Source organism: Rhinatrema bivittatum, chromosome 2 (assembly GCF_901001135.1).
Source record: "Rhinatrema bivittatum chromosome 2, aRhiBiv1.1, whole genome shotgun sequence".
NCBI classification, from domain to species: domain Eukaryota; kingdom Metazoa; phylum Chordata; class Amphibia; order Gymnophiona; family Rhinatrematidae; genus Rhinatrema; species Rhinatrema bivittatum.
The window spans coordinates 268,423,367-268,435,591 of record NC_042616.1 but is presented as its reverse complement, the minus strand read 5'-3'; the positions used below and the strand labels follow the sequence as shown (position 1 = coordinate 268,435,591).

At 41.8% G+C, this 12,225-nt stretch overlaps 1 protein-coding gene across 4 annotated transcripts in view; it reads left to right on the top strand.

Annotated features, from left to right (window-relative positions):
- ELMO1 (engulfment and cell motility 1) overlaps window positions 1–12,225 on the top strand; it is an 805,215-nt gene that overhangs the window by 173,277 nt on the left and 619,713 nt on the right. For all 4 annotated transcript variants that reach the window (XM_029589504.1, XM_029589501.1, XM_029589503.1 and 1 more), the window contains exon 5: window positions 6,515–6,587. In XM_029589504.1, the coding sequence (XP_029445364.1) occupies window positions 6,515–6,587 (73 nt within the window). The remainder of the gene's footprint in view (window positions 1–6,514; window positions 6,588–12,225) is intronic.

Below are 12,225 nucleotides of genomic sequence, written 5' to 3'. Positions count from 1 at the left end.
CAGTCAAAAGCAATAGAACCCATTCTGCACTCGCAGCAGGGCCTAGGGTTCTACGCCTGGTACTTTCTGATCCCCATAAAATCGGGGGGGGTGTTCATCCAATTCTGGACCTACGTGCTCTCAACAAGTACCTCCAGTGGGAAAAGTTCAAATTGGTAACCTTGGCATCGCTTCTACCTCTTCTACAAAGAGGAGACTGGCTCTGCTCTCTGGACCTCCAGGACGCATATACACCACATTGCGATCACTCCAACTCATCGCAAGTACCTGAGGTTTTTAGTAGGCCTCAAGCACTATCAATACCGAGTGCTTCCGTTCAGCCTAGCATCTGCACCACGAGTCTTTACCAAATGTCTCGTAGTTGTAGCAGCTTTCCTCAGAAAAGAAGATGTTCACGTCTACCCCTATCTGGATGACTGGTTAATAAGGGCTCCAACCCAGCAAACTGCTCTGTCGTCCCTCGATTTGACTCTACACACTCTGATTTCACTAGGATTTCTCGTCAATTACGAAAAATCCTATTTAGTCCCATCTCAAACCTTGTCGTTCATTGGGGCAGACTTGGACACCTTGCAGGCAAAGACATTTCTACCTCAGCAACGAGCGCTAACCCTCATGGCTCTCGCTCACCAGTTGCAGTCTCAGAATACTGCAGCAGCTCGCCAATTCCTTGTCCTCCTCGGACACATGGCATCCTCAGTCCATGTCACACCAATGGCCCGTTTGGCCATGAGACTCATGCATTGGACTCTGAGGTCACAATGGATTCAAGCTATTCAGCCTCTATCGACCATTGTTCACATCACCGACTCACTCCGTCTGTCTCTCGCCTGGTGGAAAAATCAGACCAATCTCCTCCAGGTATTGCCCTTTCAAATGCCAGATCCTCAAGTCATTCTCACCACCGATGCTTCCAACCTCGGGTGAGGAGACCACGTGGCCGATCTCCAGAGGAAGCCAAACACCAGATACATTTCCTGGAACTTCGAGCAATGCGATATGCTCTCAGGGCTTTTCAGGATCACCTCTCAAATCAAGTCATCCTGATTCAGACAGACAACCAGGTGGCCATGTGGTACATCAACAAGCAGGGCGGCACAGGCTCCTTCCTTCTGTGTCAGGAAGCTGCGCAGATTTGGGCGGAAGCTCTCTCCCACTAGATGTACCTCAGGGCCACCTACTTACCGGGAGTGGACAATGTGCTGGCAGACAAGCTGAGTCGCGTCTTCCAACCGCACGAGTGGTCTCTCAACCCCTCGGTAGCGAACTCCATCTTTCGATAATGGGGATCCCTTCAGAACCGCAAAGTGGACAATTACTGCTCCCTCATTCGCAGCAAACACTCTCAGCCCAGAGATGCCTTCTCCCTCTCATGGGCAACCGGTCTGCTTTACGCATTCCCTCCGCTTCCTCTTCTCTCGAAGACTCTCGTGATGCTACGTCAGGACAAAAGAACCATGATCCTGATAGCATCTCACTGGCCATGCCAAGTGTGGTTTCCAATACTACAGGATCTCTCCATCCGCAGGCACATTCCCTTGGGAAAGGATCTGCTGCTGATCACTCAAAACAATGGGAGCCTACGCCATTCCAGTCTTCAGGCCTTGTCCCTGACTGCAAGGATGTTGAAAGGCTAATCCTTCAACCGCTTAACCTTTCAGATCCAGTTTCCCGTGTCTTGATTGCTTCACGGAAGCCTTCCACGAGAAAATCTTACTCCTATAAATGGAAAAGGTTCACATCATGGTACGCTTCTCAGTCCCTTGATCTCTTTTCCTGTCCAATCCCAAGGTTTTTGGACTATCTCTGGCATCTGTCAGAGTCGGGTCTCAAGACATCGTCCATCATAATGCATGTCAGTGCGGTAGCCACCTTCCATAGAGGTGTTGGGGATGTCCCTATATCAGTTCAACCCCTTGTAACACGGTTTCTGAAGGGCTTGCTCCACATCAAGCCACCTTTATGTCCTCCGGCCTCTTCTTGGGACCTTAATCTGGTTCTCGGTCGGCTCATGAAACCACCATTCGAGCCTCTTCATTCCTGTGACCTAAAATATCTCACATGGAAAGTGATTTTCCTTTTGGCTCTCACTTCAGCTCGCAGGGTTAGTGAGTTACAGGCCCTAGTTACCTATCCGCTTTACACTAAACTCCTGCAGGACCGGGCGGTACTCTGCACTCACCCTAAGTTTTTACCTAAGGTAGTATCAGAGTTTCATATCAATCAATCCATCATACTACCTACCTTTTTTCCCAGGCCCCATTCCAATCCAGGGGAACAGGCTCTGCATACCCTTGACTGCAAATGGGCTCTAGCTTTTTATCTAGACCGTACAGTTGCCCACAGGACGAGCACTCAGTTATTCGTCTCGTTCCACCCCAACAAATTAGGGCAACCTGTGGGTAAGCAGACTCTCTCCTCCTGGTTAGCGGACTGCATATCTTTTTGCTATCAGCAAGCAGGCATTCTGTTTCAAGACTGTGTTAAAGCACACTCTGTGAGGACCATGGCGACTTCAGTAGCACACCTACGATCGGTGCCGCTTCCTGACATTTGCAGGGCTGCCACCTGGAGTTCTCTCCATACTTTTACAGCCCACTATTGCTTGGACAAAGTCAGAAGACAAGATTCCATTTTCGGCCAGTCTGTCCTGCATAACCTGTTTCCAACGTGACGTACCAACATCCTTCCGCCTGCCCGGTGGGGTTCAGGATGCCCTCTACCAAATTCCACCCCAGTTGTTATGCCTGTTACATGCCGTTGGGTACATTTGGTGCATGTCCGGACATCCTCAGCTTGGTACTCACCCATATGTGAAGACTACCATCTTGCTTGTCCTGTGAGAAAGCAAATGTTGCTTACCTGTAACAGGTGTTCTCACAGGACAGCAGGATGTTAGTCCTCACGAAACCCGCCCGCCACCCCACGGTGTTGGGTTTGTAACGTTTTGTTATTTTATTTTCGGCACTGCCTGTAGCTTTTAAATAAGACTGAAGGGGGACCCCTGCTGGCTGCAGGGTTAGTGCCATGATGGGCATGCCCAGTAGGGGCCAGTCAAAGTTCTGGAAACTTTGACAGAAGTTTTCCGTGATTGGGCGCCATCCTGATGATGTCACCCATATGTGAGGATTAACATCCTGCTGTCCTGTGAGAACACCTGTTACAGGTAAGCAACATTTGCTATATCTTCTGAATCTCTGAGGACCAATCCAGATCCTCAGAGAGAAGGGCCATGCACAGGCTAACAACCATCTGTTCCTGCTCTGCATGCAAGACATCAGTTTCTGACCAGCCAGAGCCCAGTTTAAGGCTTGCCAAAGCCTTTTTTTTTTTAAACTCGAAAGTATAGTGCAGTACATGGACAGCAATCAGTATGTAGGATGTACTGGGATTCAGGTACTGAACAAAGTGATAATCTAAGCGCTGTATGTCCTCATTTTTTGCATATTTTAACCATATTACAATAAAATAAAAATCTTGATAGACATTGTATTATACTTTAATTCTAGAAAGTAACAGTGCTAAGGGATATAGGATGTTTGTCAAAGTGTGGCTTATTCTGCCAACCTGAATATAGCAAGTGGCAGGCTAAATCCTGGGATAAATCCTCCATATAAAGAATTCATTTTCTAACTGGCAAAAGATTGACAGTAGAAATGAAAGTAGCTTTTGATGGTGCTGCAAACTGCTCTGAACAACAGAAGATCATTGCTCTACCTCGTCTGTGCAATAGTGATAGAAGTAAAAATAAAGAAATCAGTGTGTGGATATTTTAATGGTGCTGTCTTAAGTTGCACCCACCTTGACATGGGACTGTAAACCATATTATGGATTATCTTTTTCAGCCAGAATAACTTTAGCAAAGGATTTAGAAAGAGAAGAGGCAATCTGGAGGAGGCCTTTCAAAATGGTAGAGTCTGCACCATAAACCTCAAGGGAACGGAGTGACTCTGTCAAGGCGAGTCTGACAGGTTCCAGCTGGAACAGTGGCAGGGTATCTTCTAGTAGTGTTGGTGCTAGTAGCTGGCAGAGCTTAGGTAGTAGGCCGGGAAACCAGACTAAACAGAAATTCAGTTGGAAACACAAGTGAGCACCGGAAACAGGAATATCAGATGAGACAAAGAGTTGAAGAATACACTGCAATCAATGCAGCGAGACGAACTGTTGAAACAGGACTCCAGTGAGTGTGCCAGGGAATGAGAACCAAGCTCTGGAAGCCTAGAAATCATATGCCCAGGGATGAAACAACATGACTTTTAGCAGGAAGAGTGGGCCAAGATGATGGGAGGACTGACCAGGTAGTCCCTGAAGCTCACAGATGTCCCTACTGGTGGGAGGCAAGAACTGCCTATCGGGACCTCACAAGGGGAATATAACAGCTGTTCGGATAATTGAAAGGTATAAAAAATGTACAAAAGACATTTTTTTTCAGTGAAAAGGCATTTCTAAGGCAGGGGTTCTTGATATGAAACTAGAATGGAATTATGAATAGGTGTGGGATTTGTTACTCCTTAGTACTAATGTGCTGTCCCTTTTAAGGGGATGGTGGCAAGGAGGAGGCTGGAAGGACGTGATTTTTGTGTGTACACTCATTTTATATTCATTTCTGTGCAGAAATTCACCATGCACTTATCCTGAGATAGTTGAACATCCTTAAGGATGTAAATTCTAGATTGTTTGTTTGAAAAGGGAATTAAAGTTTAAATGATTAAACTGACTTATCTAAGAAAGGCTGACTTGAAGTGAAGAACCTAAAAAAAAAATTTAGTAATTTAAAGAAACAAATCAAATGCTTATGTTAAGGTTTAAACCAATTTTGAAAAACAATGCTTATTTAATGTTTAGAATTTTGAGTACATGGTAACCTGTAAAGAAGAGCTGAGCTACAAAAGTGGCTATGTAGTGTGCAAATGCTTACCAGAGCATCTATTCAGATGTGAAGAAGAATCTATAAAAAGAGAAAATGGGTTAGAGAATCTAGTATACTTACCAGAAACCAGAGAATTTGGAACCTGAAAAACACACTAGAGAAAAATTATAATTTCTAGAATTAAAGTATAATGCAATGTCTATCAACATTTTATATTACATTTTGAACACTTTCATTTTTCTGAAAAATAAGATGTTATCTGTTAAAATAAAACAGTTAATATTTATACTGTGCATATCTTTAGTCCCATAACATCAATTAAAGAACAAATCTATCCTGTGTAGGTTGCGGTCCTGCAATACCTTTCATTTCATCCTCTCTTCTGTACTCCTGGGAGCACCATTGGCTGAGTGGGTTAAAGTCATCTCCAAACTTTAATTAGTACGTAGTTGGGAGGCAGGATTGTGGCCATCTGGTAGGGTTTTCTTTTTTTGTGTTAATCCCTATTTGGAATGTAAGGGCCTATAGTTGACATCAACAGAACCATCATCAGAATCATCGTCACCCTACAGCAGATAACCCTTGCTATGATATACAGAATAATTTCCGAACAGATAGACAGATACGTGCAATAGTCTCTCAGGAGTAAAAGCGGGGGAGAAGCATTAAAACTGTATAATTTAATCAAAAAGCATGGAATAAGAGAGGATCCTTTGTAGGGATCAAGTAGGGTCTGCACTATGGAAGCAAGAGTTAAAAAGGACAGACTAGATGGACCTTGCAATCTTTATATTCTGTCATTAAGTATTAATTAACTATGGGTGATGCGTGTCTTGAGAGAGTCTGAGAAATGAGAAGAGGAATGCCTTGCAGAGGAGATTGTGAGGGGGCTGACATAACATATTACAATACAGTATTAAAATAAACACTACCTTAAAAGTGGACAAGAAAAGATAATTGCTGCACTTTTCAGCTTAGTCTCTCTTAATCACTAGGAGGATAACTTTGAAACATGCATGTGCCCATATACGCGTATTTTTGCTATATAATGTCTGTATGTAGATATCAATGATTGCGGAGGTTATGCGGATTGTACACTGTACGAAAGGAGTATGGAGTTTTTCATGGGTATAAGAGATTGTATGCCTATCCTGTGACTTTTGATGCTAAGTGATCTTTATATACTGTGTAACTGCATAATGGACGATATCACTTGTCAATTCTCTAATGTTCAAATGTACTAGGTGAGGTTTGAATAAAACTTGTTATTTACAAAAAAAAGAAAACAAATGGATAAGGTATTTGTAAGCCAGCCCTGTGGTCCGCATGTGATGCTTAGTTCAGTGTGAGAGGAGGAAACCTCCCTTCCATCCCTCCCAAACCAGAGGCCTCTGTCATCTTGATAGTGTTTTCTCCACTGTTGAGGCAGTGGGGAAAACAGGGAACAAGTCAAAAGGCAAAAAAAAAAAAAAAAGTATTTCTATTTATAAATTGTTCTGTATAAAATGTATTTATATGATTCCAATATTTATATTCCCATTGAAAATTTATAATAACCCTTTTAGAGCTGCTTGTCTTGTTTGCTTGAATGTGAGATTTTGAAACGCTAACTGTGTCTAATAGGGATACATTCATGTTTTTCAGGTGGTCGCTCCCAAATCATGAAAATTATGCCCTTCAGCATGCGGATAGCTCCATGTTTTATATCACGGAAAAGGTGTGTAAACATTTAAATACCTGTTTGGATACTTGATAGCTATTTTGTAAAAATTCTATATAGTTCAATAAGAGAAGGTACTGCACCCTATGCGTTTGTGAATTGCTTACAAGTATTTGTGTATACTTGCACGTAATTCACTTTAGATAGTATTCATTATTTGGCCACTCATTTCTGGTATTTCCTGATGGTTAATTCTGGGTGGTAGAAATTTTGTCTTGTGGTCCTTAACCTGTCTGAGTAATATCGAAGAGTAAATGCCCAAATTTTAGGACATTATTACCATGATGATGTACCAAGTTATATTAAAAAAAAACCAAAACAAAAAACAAACAGATCAAAAAACACTAAACAGAAACCCAAATCTAAAAATATGCAGGGATTTATTTTGAAAAGATGTTCTCACAAGCTGCATCTATTGCAAAACTATTGGTAATATGGACTTCAAGGTTTGTTTAAAACAAAAAGAATGGGCGAGAACTTGCTTGTCGTTATTCTGTGAGATCCTGGCCAGAAATCTTCACTGTCCGATGAGTTTTCTAGGCCCGAGGCAATTGGGAGGCCTGTTGTCCTGCCAGAGGTGATTTCATACTGTTAGCACACACTTCAACAAAAGATCTTTGTTCTGGCTTATTTGTGTTTTTGGATTTGAATACACCCACATGGGATTGAACACTACCAGAGGTCTTGGATGACTGCAGTGCAGTAACAGTTTTCTAAATGACTGTAAAAGAGTCGGGAAGATAAAGTAGAGACCAAGAAAACAGATTTCACAAGAAATGATATAAATAAAGCATGCACAAAGCTAGGATAATGGCTAAAAGGTTAAAACAGGATTGTGTTTAAATCTGGCAATACGTTTTCATATCACTTTTAAAAACAAAAAAATTCAAAACTAGTCACACTTGCATAATTTAAAAAATTGAGGTGGGAATTGCCAGAAGACTGGCACTGTGTAAAATTCACAGTCAAGGCAAAAACCTGAATCTACAGAGCATGTTTGGTCCTGGTGTACTGTTCTGTTGTCTTTTTTTATTTTGTTTGTATAAAGTAAAGTTATGATTAGTTCAGAACATGACGGCAGCATACTTACAAGTAGAAAGGTGAGGGAGCATATTTCCCCTACTCTGCATAACTTTCACTAGCTCCCTATCTATTTTAAAATTCATTTTACAGTCTTAAATTTGACATTTTGACCACTAAATGGAAGCGGTCCTTCTCACCACAAATCTCACCTGCCATGCTGTACCCCTTTGTTTTCTCTGTAGTCCGCAAAGGACTTTCTCATGTCTTCCAACTTTGTCAATCATGAGGCTAGAAAGAACTGTGTAATTCGCTGCCCAAAGAGATCCGAATGGGAGAAAATTACCTAAGCTTTCGCCAAATAGTAAAAAAACACCTTTTTATTTTAAAGTTAGTTTTTGTGAACTAGCTGGCAGATTTGCTTTACGCTCTGATTATATCTCCGGATTCTGGATTTGAGTGTAATGATTGGCCTTGTTTGAGAGATGTTGATGGTGACTGAGTTTTTCTGTGGGCTGCTAACTTTGGGCCCTGTTTTCTAAGCATTTTTCTCATAGACAGAGAATGGGAGAAAGCATTTAGTAAATAGGGCCCTTTGTTGTTGATTTATTCATGATGATGTAAAACTATTGTGGGGTTTACCAGGGTAGGGTGGGTAATGGTTGGTTGAGGTTTTCCTAGATTTTATACTGCTGTTTTTTTTATTGATTTTAGCTATGGTAGTTATTCTGCTATTTTTATTTTTCATGTATTTATTTAAGGTTTATATGATAAACTGCTTTATTATGTGTATAGTTTTTTGCATATTATTGCTTATTTATATTTCATGTTGCATTACAGCTTTGAGGTCCTTTAGTAAAGTAGTTTAGATGTATGAGAAATAAATAAGTTGGTACCCCTTGATGTGCTCATGTGTGACACATTTGGAAACCTAGGTTTTATACTACCCATGACAAGTAATTGATTGAGGTTTTATAATATGTAGACATAAAAAGTACAGCCTCAAGTGATGAAAAGCATTGTGAAAAGCTGAGGAGGTTCCATGTACACTTTCTCTATGATTAACAAATCATAATTTTGGAGTTTCTTATTGCACAGAGAAAACACAAGTACAAAGTTTAGCACTTACTTGCTCTGGAACTAAGATCAGCTGACAGCTGATATCAGGGACTCTGCAATTAATTGGCATCAGCTCCTGAAAACACATAAGAACATAAGAAATAGCCATACTGGGTCAGACCAAGCCCAGATTCCTGTTTCCAACAGTGGCCAATCCAGGCCACGAGTACCTGACAAGTACCCAAAAACTAAGACTATCCCATGCTACTGATGCTAGTAATAGCAGTGGCTATTTTCTAAGTCAACTTCATTAATAGCAGGTAATGGACTTCTCCTCTAAGAACTTATCCAAATCTTTTTTAATCCCAGCTACACTAACTGCACTACCACATCCCCTGGCAACACATTCCAGAGTTTAATTGTGTGTTGAGTGAAAATGTATTTTCTCAGATTAGTTTTAAATGTACTATATGCTAACTTCATGGAGTGCCCCCTAGTCCTTCTATTATCCGAAAGACTAAGTAACCGATTCTCATTTATCCATTCTAGACTTCTCATGATTTTAAAGACCTCTATCATATCCCCCCTCAGCCGTCTCTTCTCCAAGCTGAACAGCCCTAACCTCTTTAGTCTTTCCTCATGGGGGAGCAGTTCCATCCCCTTTTTCATTTTGGTCGCCCTTCTCTGTACCTTCTCCATTGCAACTGGTCTTGTCCTTCATTGGAGCTCCTTCGTTGCCTTGTCCTAGTTCCAGATGTCCTGATGTTCCAGATGTTCCCGAAGTCCTCATCTGAATCTTCCAAGTTCAGAGTCTTCCAGCTCTTCGACTCCTCCAGATGGCCACCCCGAGGGTAAATCCGTATAGATCCGGTTCCTATTTCCGGTCATAGGAGCCTCATTTGGTTGGATCCCCTTCCGGCGCTTGTCCCGCTCCCGTGTGGTCTGCGACCACCCTTCCCATGTTGTGTAGGGTGCGCAGAGGACAGGGTGGTCTGTGACAAGCCCATGGGGGGGCTGTGTAGGGCGCCCTGAGGGACAGTGCCCACCTGTACCTTCCAAGTTCCAAGTCCTCGTCTGAGTCTTCCAAGTTCCTGTCTTTGCTTGTTCCTGCCCTCAGCCTCCGTCTAGCCTCACGCACTCGTCATTCCCAAGCAGCGGGTCCGGAAGGTCTTCCGAGTGGCTGGAGGGCTACTCTAAGACCAGCATTGCGTTGCTGGGTCTCATTGGTGCGTGTACGTCCAGCAGAGGGCTGACCCTGCCTTGTTCCTGTTCCAAAGTTCCTTGCCTTAGTTCCAGTCCTGCCTCGTTCCTGTTCCACCCGTGCTTGCATACTCTTACCTCCCACGGTGTGCCTTGCGGCTTCTCCCTGAGTAGTGCTGTGGTTTAGGGGCTCACGCTCTCCCATGAGCTAGCGACCGTGCCTCCATGCTCTCAACACCAGCCGTAGGCCGCGCTCGCAACATAAAGGCAGTGATGGATTTCATAATCAGGTCCATGGTAAACCATGGGTAGGTATTGAAGAATATATATTGGAGATGAAGACTTTCATCCCTTTTTTTTGTGTCAGAGGCAAAAGTGTATAACATTGGATAACACATCCCCCTGTACGAAGTTCACATTGCAGATTTGGGTAAAATGGAAAACGGCAGTGGTTGGGGATAAAAATGTTTTCATCTCGCACCCTTTAGGAAGTGTGATAATTTTCCCGCTGGAAAAGATTAGGTTATAGGAAACTAATGGTTTGATTAAATTGGAGCAGGTGGGCAAGGGGGAAGGGGGGAAAGGATGGTGAATTTTCAAGATTTGATAATAAATTATGGACTTTCGTCTAAAGATTACTTCGCTTATACGCAGCTGACTCATTTTGTCAGTTCTAAAGTGGTAAAGTGAGAGCTTATGAAAGGGGATATCTTTGAGGGTTACTGGGAGAAGGTCGCTACATTAAAGGGGGTTATTTAAAAAATGTACTCCATTTTAATTACGGGTCAGAAGGGCAAGGCAAAACATCTCTTAAGTTTGGGAGAAGGATTTGGGGGTGGTTTGGGAGGAGGGGACTTGGGATCTTTGTTTAATGTTTGTGAGATGCTGTTCTATGTCTGCAGCTATAAGTTATTGTATAGATTGTATTTAACCCCACAGAGGTTAAAATGTTTCCCTCTTGTAGTGATTTGTGCTGGAGAAATTGTGGGGCTACTGGAGACTTTTCATCTCTGGTGGACGTGCCTGGCGATACAATTATTTTGGGAAAATTTCTGTAAGTTTTTGACTAACATGTTGGATGAACAAATACCCAAGGATTGTTGACTGTTCTTACTCAATATGCCTGTGGATGATATTACCTCCTCGCAAAAAAATTGTTGGCTACCTGAACAAGATGTGTGGTAGCCTCCTGGTGAAAAGAGTGGTGTGTCTCCTTTCTCCCTTCTCTTGACTAAATTTAAAAGGATACAACATCTGGAAAAGTTGATTGCCATAAGGAGGGGAGATATGGAGTCCTTTTTCAAAGAGTGATAGATGAGATTTTTTTTTTTAACTTGATCTTGTGTTTTTTGACCTATTTTCTTCTTTTACTTTCTGTTCTGTTCTGGTCATACTGCAACTAGTTCGGAGTGGGCATTACCTTCCTGAGTTGTGAGTCGTCTGCAGTTGGGAGTGAGTTTTTGGGGTGGGGTTCATTTTGATGGGGGGAGGATATACATATGTTAATGTTAAAATTTGGGAAACACCGATGTGAAAGTTTTTTTGTATGCTGTCTGTGCATTTATGTTTTTGAAGTCCTGAATTTGGCTGAATCGCACACTCACCATTCAAATGATGCGTGAGATTAAATCACCATTTTCTACTAGTTAGTCTGTGGTCTGTCTCTTTTTTTTTGTTTGTTTTTTGTGACTTAGCTTCTAGCTCACCAGAAACCAGGGTTGTGATCTAGTACTATGAGCTTTCATTTGCAACTACCCTGGAATTCATCCTCTGCTTTATTATCCCCTTCCAGTTTACCTTAATCCAAAATTCCTCATGAGAGGTTTCTAAGAAAAGTAAAAAGCCATGGGATAGCTGGCGATGTCCTTTCGTGAATTACAAACTGGTTAAAAGACATGAAACATGGTCAAAGAATATGGATCTTTCCAGATCTTATAAAATTCACCCAGTTACGCAGAAAGAAGTTCTTGGTTTATAGGAAAGAGGTGCTAGATAAAGGTGGGCATTTTATGTTAAAGTACCCATGTAGGTGTATTATCAAGCTAGTTGGAAATAGCTATTCATTCACAGATCCAGAAGGTCTCAAGGGTCTCCTAGTAGCAAAAAGGACCGGTATTTAAAAAAGCAGGGTTTTAGATAATGCATATTACCTAGATTTTTTTTCCTTAATTCTGTTCAACTTGAGAGAATTCACTTGAAGTTCCTTATATGTATTAATAATAACTGAAAAGATGAAAGATTGATATGGTTATAAATTGTATCTTTCAGTTAATAGAATATGATACAATTCAGCCATTATGACATTTCAACTGTATTGTTTTATTTGTTGTAATTATTTGAAAAGCAATAAATAAAG